Source organism: Anabas testudineus, chromosome 15, assembly GCF_900324465.2.
Source record: "Anabas testudineus chromosome 15, fAnaTes1.2, whole genome shotgun sequence".
Taxonomy (NCBI): Eukaryota; Metazoa; Chordata; class Actinopteri; order Anabantiformes; family Anabantidae; genus Anabas; species Anabas testudineus.
In genome coordinates this window covers 12,151,997-12,172,744 of record NC_046624.1, presented here as the reverse complement: position 1 = coordinate 12,172,744, position 20,748 = coordinate 12,151,997, and the positions used below count along the sequence as shown (strand labels likewise).

At 41.0% G+C, this 20,748-nt stretch overlaps 2 protein-coding genes across 2 annotated transcripts in view; one reads left to right on the top strand and one right to left on the bottom strand.

Moving 5' to 3' along the window:
* Positions 1–2,475: 2,475 nt before the first annotated feature.
* Positions 2,476–5,483, bottom strand: znf503 (zinc finger protein 503). Its single transcript, XM_026356981.1, has 2 exons — positions 4,752–5,483; positions 2,476–4,388 (listed from the first exon to the last, which is right to left on the bottom strand). The coding sequence occupies exons 1-2, from the start codon at positions 5,004–5,006 to the stop codon at positions 2,958–2,960; spliced, it is 1,686 nt and encodes a 561-aa protein (XP_026212766.1). The 5' UTR covers positions 5,007–5,483; the 3' UTR covers positions 2,476–2,957.
* Positions 5,484–11,242: 5,759 nt separating this feature from the next.
* Positions 11,243–20,748, top strand: part of lrmda (leucine rich melanocyte differentiation associated) — a 187,666-nt gene continuing 178,160 nt past the window's right edge. The window contains exons 1-2 of the mRNA XM_026354059.2: positions 11,243–11,500; positions 11,935–12,035. Of these exons, the coding sequence (XP_026209844.1) occupies positions 11,459–11,500; positions 11,935–12,035 (143 nt within the window). The 5' untranslated portion in view covers positions 11,243–11,458. The remainder of the gene's footprint in view (positions 11,501–11,934; positions 12,036–20,748) is intronic.

The following is a 20,748-nucleotide window of genomic DNA, read 5'->3' as shown; positions in this document are numbered from 1 at the left end:
GTCTTCATCAGAACTTTGAAACAGCAGTGTATTCTTAATTATTATTTTTTAGGGCTGTTTACATGTTTTCATAGTGTGGTGTCTGTATTTAGTTATGTTGCATTGCAGCACAGTCACCTAACATTGATGTATTGATTGATTTTTGAGGTGATCAACTAAGCAAACCAAGCAGAGGTGTAACTGCGTTGCAGAGGAATGACCATCTGTCTTCACCGTGGAATGGAAAATATTTCTTTCTAATATTTAAAGAAAAATATTTAACCTTATTCCTCCTTTAGTGAGACCATCACACACCACCTATTAAAATTCTTTATAGCGTCAACTCCCAAAACCCCCTGACGTTATACAGTAAAGTTTTTGCCTCCATCAGAGCATGTTTCTCATTTCAGATTCTGCACAGTTTTCACTTTGAAACACTCTGATCCCATAATAAAACTCTTCAAATAACTGTTATGGTTCAATAGGCCAAATTAGGGACTTCTCCTCCCTTATACATCAGCTGATTAACCTGAGTGCCCCCTAAAGACCCCCACAAGACTTTCAATTTGATTAACAAGATTCCTCCTCAGTCCATAAAATCATATAAAGCAGGTTTGTACCAATAACTGTCTGTTTTTATATTTATTATTATAATTCAATTATTCCCTTTCTAAATTTTGCATTATGCAGTAGTTTGGTGTAGATTTTTTTTCATGCACGCCTAAGTCCTCTTAGGCCTTGATGGACAAAGTGAATATTCACTTTAATGCTCTTGCACACTCTAATCCCCCATGTTCTCTCTCCTCTGTGTCAAATCTCCACGGTGAGAGGGAGGGCTGGGTAGGTGGGAGGCTTGGTAATTCATGCACACATGTGCCTGCCTGTTCCTCCAGTGACAGGGCCAGGAGGAGGGGCACATGATAAATTGCCTTCCATCGGGGACCTCAGAGTACAGCCACCATGATGTGGGTAAAAATGGAAATTGCTCCCTTTCACCGTCATTACATCAGTTTAGGACGCGTGTGGGCCCTATGCGCACTATGGGAGTTTGTTTCGTCTGACTAACCGCTGCGCGATAGACAAGGTACAGCATAGCTGAGGAGGTATTCTAAATACATAATAAAAGCTGTGATGCAGCTGGATCAACAGTGTGTCCAAAAGAACTGACAGCTTGTGTTGTGGACTGTACAGTCAACTACAGCGAGGCTGCGCAAAGGAAATAGGTCGTTTTATTTGAAGCTGCACAGTATGGATAATTAATTGCGAGGGTGTGAATCCAATGATCTACCCAAGCACCGATACTGATTTATAAAGTTTTCTATACATTAACAGACGATAAAGGACAAATATGAAGCTTTTTTTTTTCTCAGGAGCGTCACTAACAAAATCCTGTGGAACAACGTGTCCAGCGCGGCCACTGCGCACGGAAAAAGAAAAAGCTAAATATTAGAAAATGTCTTCATAGTGGTTTTTATTTATCATTTTAACGAGTATAAATAGGATTTTAAAATACGCCTGGCCTTTGCAAATTCAAACAATGACCTATGGGTTTTATTAGCTGCATAAAAATACCGCAACTTCGCACAAGTTAGATATTTTTAATAGAAAATGTAATTCTGTGTACATTAGATTTACAGGTGGGTGAGATTATCTTATGCAAATTAAGAGCATCCTGGTGATGGCAGTCCCAAAAAAAAAAAAAAAAAAAAAAAAAGTAGCCCACAGTAATTTTGTATAGAAACACGCCGAAATGTCTCCCTGATGGAGCAGCACAGGTTCGGGCTCAGCCTGCAGCTTTTTCATAAATAAAAAAAGACACAAGTCGCAGATGCTTGTAAAGATTTCCCAGTGCATCAAACCTGAAAGTCTTTCTCTGAAGCCTATCAGCTACATTTAGTGGTATTTTAATTGAGCAAATTAAAATACATAGCTGTGCTCGTGATTTTTTTTAAAAGAGAAAAATCGACTTTTCTCATCCACCTTTTTTTTTTTTCCTGACTTGTTACAAATATGACTCCAAACACAGGTAAAGTTACAGGTTAGTTTACAGCTGATAACCCTCAAACTAATTATTATATTAGTTTTTTAAAGATTAAGAAAAGATTTTAAAAAATGACCCGCCAGCAAATTAAATTCACTTTGTAAAGCACACACACACACACACACACACACTCACACACACACTGAATCACCTCTTTCAAGTTGCATTCAAATTTTAACTTTATAACACGTGTGCTCTGATTAAAGTCAAAGTTTAAAGCTTCTAAATATAGCGAATTATGAGCAGGTTGTGAATTTCTTTCCTCATATGTCAGCAATTAACTCTTTAAAAATAAAAGTCTGTCAGCACAGACAGACAATCTATATGTCTGTGTGGAGAAAATGATTTTCTCCAATTTAACAGGCCCCCCTTTTTTTTTTAAATAAATGCACATGGAAAATAAATATTCCACCATTTCTAACTGAATAATGTTCAGAAAATGAGGCACACGGAGATATGGAACAGAGTGTTTCTTATTTTTTCCAGAATACATACAAAAAAATACCAATTCTCTTTCCAAGGTGTACACCTGAAAAATAACGGCAATTTAAAATGTGGACAAGTTTTGAAATTTAAGAAACAAACATGCATGTAAATTATTTTCTTCTCCATGAGACATTAAATAAGAACAAATACAATCATAGCAATTTCAAATTAACATCGAAATGAAGAACCCTACTTTAATTAGTACTCTAACATGTGTGTTTTCACTTTACTTAGAAAGTTCGGTTTTCATCATAATGCACTTTTTGAGTTGCTCAAATATTTTTCCATTTGCAGATATTGGCGTCTGCTTTTAAGCCGACATATAAATAAATACAGTTGAAGTCCACGGATCCCGCCCATAAGTTTAGCGCTGTTAATATAAAAGTCTTTATATTTGCATTCTTAGAACTATAAACCTCTCAGTCTTTTTTTTTTTTGTTTGTTTGTTTGTTCACTGGTATCCAAGCGCTGATGCTGTGGTGAGTCTCTGGCCGTACAGTGCATAAGGGGAGTAGTAAGGACCCGTGGCTGCGGGGACGGGAACTGGGGCACCGGGGGTTGGCAGGGGACTTTTGGAGTAGGGGTGGTAGCGGCTGCTGAGTCCTAACGCGTGATGCGGGCTCCTTAGAGCCAAAGTCCCTGGGCTCCCGGGGGCTCCTGATGGTGGCATGTGCATATGGCAGGCCATGGCCGCTGCTGCAGCGCTGGCCAGTGAAGAAGACCCCGGATACCCAGAAATCAACTTCTCAGCCCCAGTAAAAGCAGTATGAGTCCTCAGGTGATTCAGGAGCTCTTCCGAGGTGGAGAAACGCTTGTCGCACGGTCCGTTTGCCGACACCCAGTTACAAACATGTGGGAGAGGGTCGTTGGGGAGCATGAACCCGTATGGGTACAGAGGGTGTCCGCTAAATGATGGCGCCGAGGAATGGACGCCGTGTATGGGGTGTGTCGGGTACATGAGTGGGTAGCTGGACTTGAGCGCGTTAGCGGCCGCTGCGGCTGCAGAGTCGTGCGTGCAGGACGCGCTGGCTGTGCCCGCTAAGTGACTGGCACAGTGGTAACTGAGGCAGTAAGGGTCTCTGCACAGGCTGGCTGACATGATGGACGGTGGAGAAGCCCCGGCCAGAGGGCTGGATCCAGCCTTACTGCAGCCCAGAGAACTCGCCAGCTGTGCGTTTACCAAGCTCCCACCGTGGGGCAGGAAGTGTTGAGGGTAGCCAGCATAGGCCCCAGCCAAGCTACCCGGGTAGGTCATACCAGCAGGAGGCAGAGGGAAAACCGTCTGCCCCGGTTTGTAAGGAGAAACTGGCGCCACGAGTCCTGATCCGAGGACGGATGCGGAGGATACAGATGTTACAGATGAAGACTCCGACGAGGAGGTGGCTTTAGTGCCAGGTGTTGTCTCCTGGTGTTGGTTGACCTCCACGTTAATTCCACCGCAACTCACGCTTATTCTGCTGTGGCTAGTGGTGCCAGACCCGTCCGTAGAGCCACTTTTGTTACAATCAGACTCCTTCTTTTCATCCCTGTCCCCACATTTCCCCTCTGAAGGCATAGGGGAGGCTGAAGTGCTGGAGTTGGGGCTGCCTGTCCGCGGCGTGAACGGCTGGCAGGTGGCGCTCGGCACTCGGAAACCAGATTTCTCTCCGCTTGAGACGCCCGAAGACGAGTCCTTCTTATCGGAAGGTTTCGAATAAGGTTTGAAGCTAGATTTGTCATCCACACCGATGTCGCTCAGTTTCAAAGGACCGGATTTAGATTCCTTCTCACTAGATCCATTTGATGTTACGGATGATAATTTAGAAGAGGGTGGTGGGTCCGGTTTGCCGATCTGAGAGCAGGTCTGCGCCAGCAGAGCCAGTGGACTTTTCTTGGCATCTAGCTGCAAAAAAAAAAAAAAAAAAATAGATGTTGATAAATGCTATGAACAATAAATATCGGCTGGTTTCTGATTAGTACAACATATAAAGACACAGAGAGCCGTTTCTTTGAAATATTTTCGCACAGTTCAAAGCGGAAATCTACATGGAGTCGTTACGTGCGCGTCCTGCGTGGACAAAACTACAGCTGTGATGATTAGAAAAACAAACTGCGATGTTTAAGATTACACCTTTAAACAGTGGGATCGCAGTCAGACACGCTGCAGTGCGGGATAACAAAAAAAAAAAACGCTGTCACGCAGCCAATAACTAAAAACGCATAAGACTGTAAATATACTGATAAGTAGTTCAAATCGTCTCCTTACCTCTATGGGGCTAACCGGGGTAGAAGGCAAAGGCTGCAGATACTCCGGGTGCAAAATGTGTCCAGACCGTGCGGTAAGCATTTTCAAAACCTTGATGGGAAGTCGGTTCGCTTGCCGTAGTGGATCAGCTGGAGGTACGGAGTGGAGAAAAGGCTTGTTGATGCTCGCTGAGCTGCTATTCCGAGAACTGCTGCTTTCCCACACTACACAAATATCACTATTTTTCAGGGCAGACGCCGAGGGCGACGTGATCATGTCCCAATTGTCAGGAAATGAAACGGCGATGCTTTCGTCAGATTCATTAAGACAATTCAAAAAAGCGTCGAGCCTCTCTGTCGGGGAAAGAAAGAATCGTGAAAACGGCTCATTAGTGAGTAATCCTGGTGGTTACGAGGAGAGGAGCGAGGCGCGGCAGCTGGAAGGAGACTGTGCGAGGTTATCGCAGATCCGCGGCTGCGTCTTGCACCATGAGCGCTGCGTCTCGTGTGCGCCTGTCTGCAGGTCCTCGCTCTGTACTCCCGAAGTACGAACTGGTAGAAATTTTCACTTCAAAAGCAGCTGAATTAGTCCGAGATTAAAGCCTTTGCCGCCTTCCAATCAAATGGGACCCTGAGGTGATTGGAGGGTCAAGGGGATGTGACGTTCTCCTCTTTGTAAGCGCCTCTATTTTGACAGCTCGGGGGAGGAGACAGGCTTGTATTGTTTGGTTACTGGGAACGCTTACACCGTTTTTGGATGTGGACCTACGGGTTCTAAGCACGCCAGGCTACAGAAGTGTGCAGTAATATAATGAAAGAACCACTTTCCACAAACCAGATTACAATTATAAAGCACAATTTACGCACTTTAACAACTGAATTGTATCCAGTGTGAAAGATACAATCAACTTCTGCGTTTGTTTGACGTTAATCCAAGTGACAATTTATTCGCCTCCTTTTCTGGAAGCCTGTGTGTTGTTATTATCAACAGCACATTGATTTTTTATTGATCTGCTATTAAATGAATGTAAGTTATGTTGGCAAGGTCCTGGCTTCTGTGCACACTGGCACCGACCTTTTGTTTTTTTTTTTACTGCCACCTTACAATTGAATCATTGCAACATTCATCCATAAAGATTGTGAGTGAAATTGTGTGATTCAAAACCACGTCGATATCCTAACAAGTGCGTTCGTTGCTCTTCTCCAACAGTCATGAGAGACGCACAAAGGCTTCGCGTATTACGCACGTCCAACACTGGCACTTTTTTCCCACCGGCAAACATAAAACCAACCACTCCAGCATGAATTCCCCAAACTGACAAGCGTTGACAGGAATAGACCAATGTAGTGATGGAGGGATGTGAATGTCACATGTTTTCAGTATAATATACACCGCCCTTCTATTTCTATCTCCACCCCTCCGTCAAGTGTCAATTCTGCTCCACCGCAATCAATCAGTTATTTGTCAGCCGCTGTCAATCCGCCGCTTGATTTATGTCAGCTATTGTGGCTGATTACATGCCAGTGTGACTGCGAGGAGAAGAACAAATGGGAAGAGAGGCATTCTGGAGGAGACGTCAAGTTTTTTCAGAGGAAATAAATCGATTCTCGATTTAAGATTTAATATTTACATGTATCGACAATAGCTCACATCTCCAGACGGTGTGGGGAGCACGATGTAAAAGCTCTTCATTACACCGCACGACTCATCCATTCTCCTGATTATTTCACTGAGTGTGTGTGTGTGTGTGTGTGTGTGTTGAACTTTGGGAGTTCTTCATCTAACATCTCGGAGGTGGCACACACGATGAAACTTTAATAAGTTGCAGACGGTCCGGCTCACATGTTCTGCAGAGTGGCTGTTAGTGCTTTAAGGTGCTAAAGTGCTCTTGGTGTAATCGGCCGATTATGGTGTTAAACAAGAAGCCTGAGGAAAAAACACCGGTGCCACGAACACAGAAAGTCGTCGACACATTTTTTTAATCGTTTATTTAAAAAAAAAAAATAAAGAAATAAAGAAATCTACATGATTAAAATATAACGCAATGTAATTTTCCATATTTATATTCAGCGTATATATTTGATGAAGCATTTCGGAAGAAGTTAGTTCAACAATCTACAAAAGAAAAGATCCGTTTAAAAAACGATCAACCCGGTCTCTCACAACTGAGCCCTGTCCATTTTGGCAAAACGCATCTGCTGTTGTGTTGTTAAAACCTGTCATCTGCCTCGGGCAACACTGTCATCTGCAACAAGAATAACAAGAAAAAAACCAGAAAAGAAAAAGAAATCCAGACATTTTCTATTCATGTCAGCTCGATTTTATTTACATACAATGAAAATGATTTATTTTCTTTTAGAGCTCGGAAAAAAAAAAAAGCGCACTGGGAGAAAGAAAAGGAAGAGAAATGGTCTGTCAGGCCGCTGAGAAAAGAAGTTTAAAATGCCTTGAACTATTCACCGCTTAGATGGCTAATCAGTATTGAGGCTCCGGGGCGATCGGGCAGCTTTTCAATGCGGTTTTCCTTTCATCTCAATCGGGATGGAGGCGCTCAATTAAAAGCCTATCAGTTTGTAAGTAAATCAACGCCTATCAAAGTTGTCACTTCAAACAAAACGATTATTATTGCAACCCGCCTCTGCCATTAATCTCTTTCTGTGGTAATCTGCTTGACAGGTCAACTTGGAGAGCAAGAAAACCTGGAGTGGACAGTCAAAAGGGGGCAAAATATGGTTTATGGAAAAACAGAGGGACCAAATAATAAATAAAAAAAAAAATACGCGCGGCGCGTGTTTGCTCCTAATGTGCCGCCAACACGGAATAAAATAAAAAACAACATTATGGCAACAAAAAGGCAGAATGTGGTGCAACAATTTAGTAATAAAACTCAAAAGCACATTTTCAGCTTGTGAGGGCCTCACTGTCTGCAGGAGTGGCTGCACAGCTCTGTGACCTGTGCAGGAAGAAATCAAATCAAGCAACAACTATCTTTCCTGTTATTAGTAGGTCTTCATTTGGAGATAATGTGAGATATAAATAATCAGCAGCTCCACACAATAGGCCAACAGTTCTTTTCAATTTAATGTGAGAGTTTGTCACACGGAGGGGGTAAAAAAAAAAAAAAAAGGTCCAAATGAACGGAGCTCTATTCCTTCAAATGTTTTCCTCTGCCAAGAAAAAAAAGAGAGAGAGAAAGAAGAGAGAAAGAAAGAGAGAGAGAGAGAGAGAGAGAGACGGGGGGACGTTTCACAATATGCAAAGATGTGTGATTGATAACAGGCTTGCTGTTTTCTGCAAGGGCTGTCAGTGCTTGACACAATATGTGAGTTATTAGGGCAAAGAAGGGCAACCATAAATTCTCACTGTCAGGAGAGAACCCTCTTTATTGTCCGTATGACGAATGGGCTACTGCACCAGACACCAAAATACTCGGCATTCCCCTTAAATGGGAACACATTTTGGCGACCATAATTCATGATATTTAAATAGAAAGTTTTAATATCCCCCCCCATATATTTCACAACACATGACATGTTTATGAATCACTCCACACATGCAAATACAACTATTTACATCTCGTGAGGAAATATGTTGTAGACTTGCAGGATTACTTTGAGCTGCGTGCAGGGGCCGACTTCTATAGCGAGGAAGCACAAATTGTTGTGATGGACACATCACATATGTTAACAGCATTCATTAGAAAATAGAGTTGATTAATTTATTTACTTATTGCCTGGGTTGTTCTAATTTTAAAACTTCATTTCCCTTCACAGCCATGCTGTTGAAGGTTACCATCAACTTATTCATTTTATTTCAGCCTCTTTTTAACCTGTCACACTATTATTTAGCTCACTTTGAGACAACAGTGGAGCAATAAACCAACAAAAGTCTGTCTTTGAAGAGATCTGCGAACAAACTCCAAATAGATGGATAAAACAAGATTCACGCTCTGCTTAATCAAATAACTCAAACGCATGCATCAAGTACAAAGGATGTTCTAAAACTCCAAGAAGGAAGGACAGGTTTGCAGGAAAAAACCCGTGACGCGACGTTACCTGGATCACTGCCTAATAAGCTCCGAAGTGAAACGTCAGAGAGATACGCGGATACGATATAACAACATTAGGATGTAGTCCTTGTGTCTGGACGCATCGTATTTTACATTAGTCAAACACAACCACTGATTGCATTCTGTCAAACCTGAAGCTCGGCACGCAGTGCGGCGCGCACCGACGCCGCGCAGACTCTCTCTCTCTCTCTCTCTCTCTCTCTCTCTCTCTCTCTCTCTCTCTCTCTCTCTCTCTCCGGGCGTGTTGCAGGGAGCAAGTGAGCGTTTCCGCGTATGGGAGGTGGTTACGTGACGTCACGGAGCACGCAGCGTGGCAGAGGAGCGCCATGGTGCTCCCAAAAACTTTTTTCTCCCAAACAAGGGCCCCTGTGGCCCCGGTGTGTGCATGTTGGGCTTCTTTAAAGTGGCACACAGTGTTTTTTTTTTTTTTGTTTGTTTTTTGTAGCACTGCTTCAGCTGAAGGAGGAGGATAAACAGCAGTGATGTCCGCTGCTCTGCTGTTTGGATGCCCACACTGTGTTGGTGTTCTTAGGGCCCAGTAGCAAAGTAAAGTTAGTAAAGATAATAACGTTGGAAGTTTAGTTTCTAAAAAGTAATAATGCATTTTCATCATCACATAGTGTTTGTTTACATTCACGTAAAGATTGGAATAAAACAAATAGGGTGCATTTGAATCCAAATCTTTAATAAAACAATACTGTCATCACATTGCATGTTTTTCTGCTTTGTTGGTAGAACTTCTATTCAAAGCCTCCATTTACAGATGTGGATAAATACGTTGGTATTCCATTGAAAAACAACAACACGCAATTATCTCAGAAATAACTTTGAACTGACAAAGACTGAAGAAATAAAAATAAGTCTTTGCTTTTTGTTTTTGATCCATTTTAAATACTGAAAACATTTTTTTACACATCTCTCTGTAGCTCTCAGTGAGGCTTCTGCACCTGCCAACAGGTAGTTTGGTCCCCTCTTCTTAAGAAAACTGCTCTAGCTGTCCCCAGTTTGAAGGGTGCCTTCTGTAGAAAGCTGGTTTCAGCTCTTGCAGATGTTCCATATCAGGGCTCACAGGTTAGTTCAGACTAGCCCAGTGCTTAGGTCTTAGTCATTCTCTGTGTTTTAGCTCAGTGTTTTGGGTCACTATCCTTGTTGACCGTACATTTTTATCTGAGATGTAACTTTCTGACACTGGACAGTTTGTTTTCCTTCAGAGTTCCTTGGTAGCCTGCATGTGTACTAAGCAGATTCAAGACACCCAGTGCCAGATGCAGCCCCTAAACATAACCAAGCCACCACCATGTTTCATGGTAGGGTAGTATGTGTCTTTTTATGTTTCCTCCTTGGCTTTGTCTACTTTCTGCACCTTCAGTTCAATCTGGCATCAATTTTCCTCTTGTACTGTTGCCACATTCAGGGAGGTTGGCTACAATCCCATGGACATTAAACTTCTTTATAATATTTGCAACTGTAGTTACATAAACATCAAACTGCTTGGAGATGGTTTATATCCTTTAACATAAAGTTAAATAAATTCACTTAAATCAACTTGATGTAAAATACTGTATTTATGATATTTAAAATTTTGCCATTACCCTTGGACCCATGTATAAAAATTAATGACCACCCACTGCTTTTATTTGTATCTTTGCCCAGTTTTCTCTGCTGTCATGAATTTAAATATAATCCATTTAAACTTGGGTTGTTAGGATCAGAATCTTTTACAAACAGAAAATAGATACATTGAATTGTGGACAGCGCTTTTATTCAGGACGAGACTGCAAACCCAGTTTACAGCAACAGTTACTGGAATTCAAGAAAATCAAGATGCACAAGTTAGGGCAATGTTGCAGAGAGTACAAGCATATTAGTAAGTTTTCTCATATAAATTCTTATATAAGTACAACCACTACACCTTTTTAGGGTTTGAGAAGTCATATTTTTTGCTATAGACACACTTACATGCCAGAATGTCGTGAACAACCACGTACTTGGATTGATTGTTGATTAATCATGAAAAATATGTCACATATTATTAACAATATCATGCGATCAGTAGCAAACAGTTGCAAGATATGTATGTTCCAATGGGGCCCACATTTTTCAGTTCTTTTACCATTTAATGAGACATTTGTGTCCCTACATGGACCCATATATGCCATTTCTTTTTGCGTTCCATTTAAAATGTATTTTGAGTGACTGAAGCTTAAATACTCCCAAACGATGGACAGAATGATTGGCCTTACGCCTGGAATATGGTTTCTCTCCTGCTTTTATGCATTGTTGACCAGGTGTGGACGGTCTGCGTCATCTGAACAGAGACGCATGAAGTTCATACACTTTGGGGAATCCGATCATTCCCGTTAATCATCATCAGCAGCTCAGAGATTTATTTATTTATTTTTTATTATTGGTAACACACCCACACTGAGACCGCGTGCTTCCGCACAACAGCAGGTCAGCTGATTCGGACGGCACGCGGAAACAGTAACGTGAAAGTCAACGGCAATCCACTAGAAGATCTCCAAAGTAGCCGGCCTACATCCACAAAAGTCACAGTTCCACCTTGACACCCGCTGCTCCTTTAATCGTTTTGGACACCAACTTAGTTCGATTTTGCGTAAAGACGCAGTCACTGCGCTGTCAGCCGCTGGAGGAAGTTATGGCAGACAACGAGTCGCTGATCGCTTTGAATGGGACACAAGTAAGTTTGTTTTGGAAACTTTCTGTCCAACTTTGTCCCACGCACACTCACTGTCAGTGTTACTGGTGCTAAATGTGTGTGCGTTTCGCTCATGTCGACATAAACAGGAGTCAGCTGTAGCTTTCAGTTTAGCACTTCCCTCCCACAGCCTCACTGGAGAGAGTAATACCTCCATGTTATTATGTGTAGCAGTAGTGCAATAATGAAAATGCTGAGTGTCCTGCAGCAGCAGCCTGTGTCTGATCTGAGAGTTGACAGGCTGAAGGTTTCCTGCTGCATCATACATAACGTGCTGGATCATTCAGAATAAATATCAAATGCAAATCATTTTAAAACAAGCAATATTATTAGTCTGTGCACTAATCAGGGATGCTGTTGTATTATTGCAACTCTTTTCAGTGACTTCTTTGTTTGTGTTTTTTTTTATCTTAAAGATTTCATACATCGGACACGACTGTAAGGAAATTCCAGGCGTCCTTGGAGAAAAATATGGACGGTTTGCAAAAAGGCTTGATCTGAGCTTCAATCAGCTCAGGTAGGCGAGAGACATGCGATCACCTGGATGCATTTGGCGTCTGTTTCTGTCTTTCTGCACCTCTCTGTCTGTTACTGGGAGACGTGCATCTATACATCAGATGCAGTTGAATGTGTGCCCTCTGTCTGTAGGTGGTCGGAGTGTCATTAGTACATCAGAGACTGTGTTAAGGCTGGGCTAGCGCCACACTGGGGCAGGATAAAACGTGGGATCGATCGATGTGATGTGCTAATCTGGGGGCAAATAAAAGATTCTTCTTTCAGGGCATGAAGGAGCACCTGCCATTTCAACATCAGGACTACCATACTTGATGTAACAAGTAAATAAGAGGAAGTCATGGTTATAAGGTGCTTTTCTTTCTGAGCCCTTTTTTACGAAGCCGGCTCAATAGAGACAGTATTTTATTTGAGAATTGTTGTCTTGAGGCACTTGACTGTGCTGCTGATATGGAGCTTTCAATTAAACTGTTGAACATAATGTAAACTGCAATGGATTTTAAGAGTGAACACCCTACAGTACCTTTCTTTTAACATGCTTCCTAAGAGTCTCAGTAACTTGCTAACCTGTTGTTTTTGGGGAACTGATCATTATCTGAACCACTGTGTTAGTTTTTTGCCTTTGTCATCATGACATAGAAAGTCTGTGCTGTACACAAACAGTTCACATACTGTAGAAATGACTTTCAAACAATATTTTAGAGTGAAGAGGAAGCACTTGTTGCACTGCTGTCAATATTAAATTCCTATTATTTGGAACTCTATTTCATATATGATGACTAATATTACCTGTAGTGTCTATGAGTCATTGCTAGGCCATCATTTGTACCTCATTATGCAAACTTATACAGAGTACATAGGTGGATACAAACATTTTCTCCAACATTCCTTTAAAACATCTACATGTGTCCTATACAGCTTCAAAAGAAAATCTTCTTGAGTTTAGAGACTATATTACCAGTACACATGCAATTATACCATGGAATACAGATTTAAGCAAATAGGTCAGAAACTAAATCTAAGGTGGTTATGAGGATAAAACTCTTAATAAAACAATAAAGCCAGAAACTAACTTGTAGAGAAAAAAGCCAGACTACAGAATAAGAACATAAAATGCCTCTGGAAATATTAAAAAATAAACTGGGAGGTTTTGAGATGTAACCTGAGCATACATTTAGCCTGCTCCTCAGCTCATTTCTTTTTCTGTAAAAGGGGCAAAAAGTTTGGTGATTTGTTGGTTCACTCAACATATGCATAAAAAAAGCACTTTCAGACCACTGACTGTAACAAGCACATGTTGTTCATATACATTTAATACTTTTACCATCCGCACACACAGGCACAGACACACACACACACACAAGTATGAGATCAAAGAATACGGAACTCCGAAACCGCACAGATCATCAAAAGCGTCACATTGTCTTTTTAGTTTCAATCCACCACTTAAGTGACACATGGAAAAAGTTAATGTCAGAGTGGGTCAGATGTACCTCAAATACTTTTAAATATTAGTGTTATCAAATAATTAAAGATCAGCAAGATGACTGTTAAGTGATTGCTGGAATTTGTAAAATAAATAAATAACTTAAGAGGTGCTTAATTTAATTTTAATAATTAACATAGGATGTTTCAGATCATGAGTGCTTTGTTCGTGTGTGCATTGTAAATGTACTTGGACAGTCGAGCAATGGATGTCTTGGCGTTACCTGAGAGGAAGAGGAAGCCTGTAAAATCTTAACGAAATCTGACTGAAACAGCTCTTATGTGTGTTGGTTTTTGGGGAGATCAAGGCCGGCATTATGTTTCTCGCTCCTTGAACCACAGCAAGGATTTGATGTTCGGAATCAAATATTTATAAATCCGATATTACTAATTCATTATTAATTTTCAGTTTTGCTAATCTCGGATGTCAGATATCATTACTAAACTTCAAAGGGTGCTCTGGGTGGAGAAACGGCAGAAATAATGAAGTGGAACACGAACCATTTGGGGCTCATATCAGTGGACTATTGATTGATGGTTTGCTAGTGGGCAGAGTGATCTGTTACATAGTGCTCCATCGCGTGGTTAAATGTTTCCTTTTGAAAACCTGGATGCTGACTTGACATCAAACATATCTAGAGATAGTTTTCCTCTTTTATTGCAAACTTTTCATACTGTATGTACGCCTGGCTTTTTGTAGCCTAATATATGTAGTGAAGATGTGTTGAACTTATTTCCACAAGTGATTTTTCACCCAGGGTAAGGTATATAAACACTATTTCCATCTGTAGCTATGACGCATAACTTAATGATCTGCTAATATGGTCATGCAAGGTGTTACATCACATGCGCTCACACTCCAGACTTGCAGAAGCCTTCTATAAGTGCTCCCATGATAAGATTGGGAGGTCACGAGTGGGTGGAACTGTGAAATTCAATAAACTGCTCAACATGTGATAATGTTCATGCTAACTAAGGCACAGCAATCCCCCCTTAATAGTTTTGATCCCCATAAGAATGCACTGAATTGACAGAGACCCCTGCCTCACAGTTTATTGGTGGAAAGTTATTACTTTAAAACAGAAAATAGTGGGCTGCTGTACTTGTGAGTAGTTTTTTGAGGAAGAGAGACAAATTCTGTTGATTTAAAAAAACAAAACAAACAACAAAAATAATATTCTTCAGTAAGATTCAGCTACTTTCAGTGCAGTGTAGTAAAGAAGTTAATTATCCACATATTAAACTCCAACATTCAGGAATGTAGAAGTTTTGTTGGGGATAATTTTGCATCACATGTCATATTGTAGAGATTTTGTTTATGGACACCGTGCCCTTGTTTCAGTGTCAGCTCAAGCAACCCAGGTGCAAACTGTGGCATGCTAGTGATGCTCAGTGGAGGGTCTTCAGCATCATGCACTTGTTCATGGTGCTTGACTCAAATTGAGAAGGAGAGATTGCCACAGATTGTTGTAGCTAATATGCTTATTTCTGTCAGTTCAGTCGACAGCGCTCATCCAGCAACCTGACAATGAGTCACCGTGAGAAGCAAGGTAGTGGCATCACTTTTAACTGAGTCCTGTTAGTTTTCTGCATGTGATGTCCACATGTGTATGTTTTTGTGGAAGCCTGTGGATGTTTGCGCATCTGTCTCTGTGAGCGGCTGTGCGGGTAATGGGAGGCTGAAATTATGGGTAGCGGGCTGTCACACCCACACTTCTCCCTCTGTGTGCTGCAGTGTCAGGTTGTCTCATCAATTTATTGAGGAGTGTGGCTTATAGTGAGATTTCTGTCTCAGTATGGGCTTGGATAGTATTGTGTAGTCCACTTTGTTGTAGGTCAGGTGTGTACACAGTGCAGTAGGCATGTGCTGTGTTGACATGTTTCTCTTCTTTGACTGAAGGTTCACTTTGGGTGTCTGCATCTATTACATGCTCTGCTATCATTCTGGACACATAAGGTTTGAGGATGACACATGTTGGTGAGTCAGAGGAAGTATTGTAACATTGTTAGAACAGTGATACCTTTCTTCAGAGATCTGATGTGCCATCTTGATAGACCAATCACATTTGTGCACTGACTGCAACCTGAAAGTTTTCCATGCACTGTTATATTTAGATCTTTTTTTTTTTTGGCTTTTTTAGGCTTTTATTTGACAATTTGACATTAGAGAAGCAAATAGGAAACATGGGGAGTGGGAGAGGGCATGACACCAAAGAAAGGTCCCCAGTCGGAGTAGATCTGGGGATGCCATGGACACATGGCATGCATAACACAAATGCATGTATGATAAACGTATTTCCAAGAAACCAGTGTGAATTAATCTTATGCAAAAGACAAGGACTGGTGAAAAGGTGACAAATGATTCTTTTGGTTTTAGAAGTCTGCTAGAAGTAGCTAGGAGGAACCGGGAGTCTAACCACTAACGACGACGACTGCTGTCCCACCTGAGCTACTGTCCAGTTACAAGGAGCCAAGCAAGCAAGCCAAGGAGACAAAGATTTTTGTTGTTGTTGTTGTTGTACAGAGAAAGATTCTGAAGAGTTCTGTTTTCAGCAGGTTTTTGAAGTTGAGAGTGAGGCAGCTGAGCTGAGAGTGCAGAGGTGGATAGGTTGTTCCACGCAGAGATGCAGAGTGAGACAGTGGACTTATCTGGTGCAAATGACCAGAAGAGCTATTATTTAATTTCATTTTAAATTTGGTGCAACATAAAGCCTGTAGCACAAACACCTTTGAAATACTTTTGGTCTGGGGTCATATCCAGTATTACTTACCGTATGACGTGGCGAGCAGTGAAACACTGACTGTATTCTTTGATATACTTATAGGATTTAGGATGTGTCACACATGAACTCTTGATATTATACCTTTTAAATTGAAATTTAGCCTGCCATTAAAAGGGGTCCATATTGGACTTTTGCATTACAGATGAACCCCAGCTACCTGTGCATGTCTCTAAAAGGGTATGTGCTCACCCAGACTATGTTGGTGATGGCAGGCGTTTTGCATTTTAATGACAAATCAAGTATGCTAACTCGCGTTTTTAAAACGAAAGTGCTCTAAATGTCGCCCGGCTGTCAGAATGAGATGTAAGTAGTCTGATGAAAAGAGAACAAAGAAGACAAAGTAGGGAGGCTTGGTACACTGAGAAATGAAATAAAACCTTGTCTGCCCTGTCAGCTGTGTCGTTTTATATTCATATCTAAAGAACATTATAGTATTACTCTGCCGCTCATGCCTCACTCATCTGTCTCTCTTAATTCATCACAGGCTCTGCTCTGTCTTTCAAGTTGCTGTATGTCAACACAGGAAGAGGCCTGTTAATTGACAAATGAGTGTCACAGACATCAAGTGCTCCTTTTCCATGCAAGTTAGGTAGACTATGGTTGTTTGATGGTGAGGGTAGGGAGAGGAAGGGGCCTGTTATTGGCAGAAGCCCATTAAGAGGCTTTAGACTGGTCCTAGAATGAGAAGTGACAACGGGAAGAGAGCCTGTCATTGTCTCGCCTAAGTGTTCAATCTGCAGAGATGCCGGTATGCAGATAAAGTGTCAGTTAGGAGGAGAGGATATGAAACATCGGGAGTATGAAGTCTTCAAATCACTTAACTGGTAGTGTCGATTGTGTGTGTGTGTCTGGTAATAGTGGTGGCGTACTCTGTTCTGCTGAGGAAATATATTCCATATCCGATCTATCAGGCTTGTTTAAGCCGATATTCTCAGATAACCTGATCTGTGCCTCATAAATTAAGGAATATACGGAGCTGTCCCAGCCCTGAGAGATTTAAACCAAAGAGATGAGAGGGACAGAGTCTAGCAGGAAATAACTCATATTTTGTATCATTGTATGGTATTGAAAAATCAACCATTTTAATTTTCAGCAGGATGTTTTTTAAATTATCTACTACTCCAGGGAAAGTGATGGACTCACATGGTGCTAAGGATGTTATACCTAATGGATGCCTCGTCTTGTTCCTCCATCTTTCCAATTTGAGCTTATATCAAAATGTTCTTTCTGCTGCCCTCGGGGAGCTCGAGTAGCTGAGTCCCATGGTGGAGTTGTAACAAAATAATTAGTTCTGTTTCTTAAAATCAGATGTGTGGTATGAGATGTCTCTGGTTATTTAAATGAGGCTATATTTTACTTTCACTTGCATGTATCCTTAAAAGGTCAAAAGGTCAGGCAACATCTTAATGCAATAAGACCCCCATCTTCCAGTGTTACTAAAAGCCATATAAAATCTGTTTTTGTTTTTGTTTTCTCTTGGTAATATGGCTAACCTGTATATGATTATATGATTGAAAGCTCTCCCACATATTGCTCCACCACTAACCACAATAATGTGTCCTTCATTATATTTTGTGTACGTGGTCCATTGTTTTGAGGTTGTGTTTTTTTGTGTCCAGCGGTGTATCTTCACTTAAGCTAAATTTGCTTTATATTTGCCTAAAGGGTAGATGATGCTTACAGATAAACTGCATACTTTATCCTCACATCCTCACCACTGAACTTGATTAAATGAATAAATGAACATACTATACTATGCATAAACCAGATAGAATGAGGTCGATTTTCAGCAGTGACGTCATGTCTGTCGTCTCAGTGTATTCACGACTGTATGGACGGCAATCATATGGATGTAACATTCTCAAGAACTATCTACAAGATTGCAGACTGATTCAGAGAAGACCAAAAATATTATGAGTCATAACAAATGTAGATCTTTACATAAAATCAGTTTATGTTGATCTCTCGCACTCTCAGCTCTTGTTTTGACTAGAGGTAGTACGTTACTCCACATCTAAGCTGTATTATCACACAATCACTGTTCAACCGTGCTGCTTTTAGTGTTGTGAATATATTTTCTTAATACTTCTGCCAGCCTTGTTTAAGGAAGTTGCGAGTTACCATGACTACTGACTATTCAGTGACGCAATTCATCAGGCCACAATGTTGCTCACGGCATTGCAGAAGTATACGTGTACGCAAGAGTCGGTTATATCAGTTCTCTCAAAGAGACCACTGTAGAGAGTCATGAAACCAAGAATTAAAAAGAAAAAAGAAAACAGCAGGATTTATTGATGTGTTATGATTTTAAGGGCTGGGACACACATTGATCAGCATAATTGATTATGTTGATGACGTAAATAGATCAGTTTGCTTGGAATCAGTCAATGAGTTCAAGTGTTTGCATTCATCACAAGTTATGGCAGCTCTCAGTCAAATAGGTCTGATCCTTCAAACAGAGACCTAATAAAATGGTGCTCTGCGCTTTCTAAAACTAATATAGCCTCACCTTCCTACAGCTTCCTGATAAAAATCAGCACTAGCCATGTTAGCATTAGCGCTGGCCACCTCTCCTGGCTCCTTGTTTGGTGTGTTCAGGAACAGTACAGAGTGTAGGTCATCTGCATTTTGTATCCGAAGCGTTTCAGGGCCTTGTGTAGAGACGAGTGCGAGGTATACATGCAGCTAGCTTATCTGCTTTCAGCTGCATAGTTGCTTTGCCCTGAGTGAAACATACAAAACATAAATCTTTATCTCTGTTAAAACACAACAAAGCCCACCGAACCATGTGTTAATCACTGTCAGGAGCTGGCGTCAACCTTAGCGCGTCCGTCTACTTCCTCTCTTCTTCAGTCGAAAGGCCATCTTGTGGTATAGGATTCTGAATGGAATGAAACATCTTTATGTTCCTTTTGTTCACATTATATATACTGGGCAGTGATGCCATTCCTTTTATGACTGCGTCACATTTTTTATTGTATATCCCAAGACGGATGGCGTGCCACTGACACAGAGATTTACAGGCCTTCAGCTTGCAGTGGCAGAGCTTTAGAAGGGCCTGCTGACATCTAGCCAACACTTTAGAGGGGGAGAATAAAAGCCGACATTTTATTGGCTCAGAGAAAGAAAGAGAGAGAGAGAGTAGGAAGAAAAGAGGAAAGAGATTGTGTTTCTTTACTTTATATTTTTCACCATTGCCAGCTGTCACGGGGACATTGCTAAAAAGCAGGGATTTATTGGGTATTATTTAGAAACTTGTCAGTGGTAATGACTACAGCTATGATTTCAATTATCACCCACTAAATATAGCTAAATTCACTGCCTTTCTGGCCATAATGAGCCGCCCTGACATCATTTTTCAAAAATTCGATACTATGCTATTTAAATATTTTATGTTGACCACCGATTTAATTTTCCTCCCTGGTGCTTGGCATGTGGCAAGGTCCCACTCCCTCACGTGCAGTTGGATAGCCAGAGCTATTGAGTTCAAAGCTGTCTCGGGGATATATTTTTTCCATTGACAGAAATCCAATTAGTTTTAGTACACAGTCTGGTTGAATAAAAAGGCTCTTAAAATCTACAATATGTTTCCTTAGTGCTTTAGCAGAGTGCAAAGCCAGTGATGGATCTTTATGATTTGACCTGATGGGACCCAAGTGGACATACTCCCTTTTCTACTTTGGCAAGTGAAAAACAAACTATCCATATGTCTTACTCATTTTGATAGGTCTTTTTGATTTGGTGTAAACATCTACTGTACAACACATGCACTTGCTAAGATCTTGATTCTCGTACATATTTAAACACTTATTAAATACTTTACAAGTGCTACACAAATTCTGCCGAAACACCATGCAAATATTAGAGAGGGAAAAGTCAGATGTATAATTAATTAGTGACATGTTTAGTAAGTAGACAATTTGGGCAGAGTTAATATGTACTCAGGTTTTGACATGAGGGTGTGCATTTTTAAGCAAACATTAAAATGACGATGATTAGTACTGACTTGCGACTGTCAATAACAAGTTTTCTGCTTGAAGTTGATGATGTGAGTGAATTTCAATATTATAAGGCTGCTTTCATTTTTCCATTCCTCTGCTGCAATGGTTTAAAAGTACATAACACATGCAAAGTCATTTAGGATACCCGCTGGCAGTAAGGACCTCTCTGAATGAGCACTTACTCTTAAAACTAAACAAAACGCATACGAAAAAAAGGAAAGAGGGCACCAACTTATGTTTGGGACACAACCTGTGTCTCTTTTTAGCCCATAACTCAAGCAATGTTTATATTCACCCCATCACACTTAGCCATCTTTCAGATTGATGATGTAAGCAACTGGAAGGCATGGAACATATTAGAAGAGAGTACGGAGAGGGGCAGCTATCCTTCTACTTCCTTGGCTGAGTCCCAAATGGAAAAAAGAAATGGGGGGGGGGGGGGGTTGGA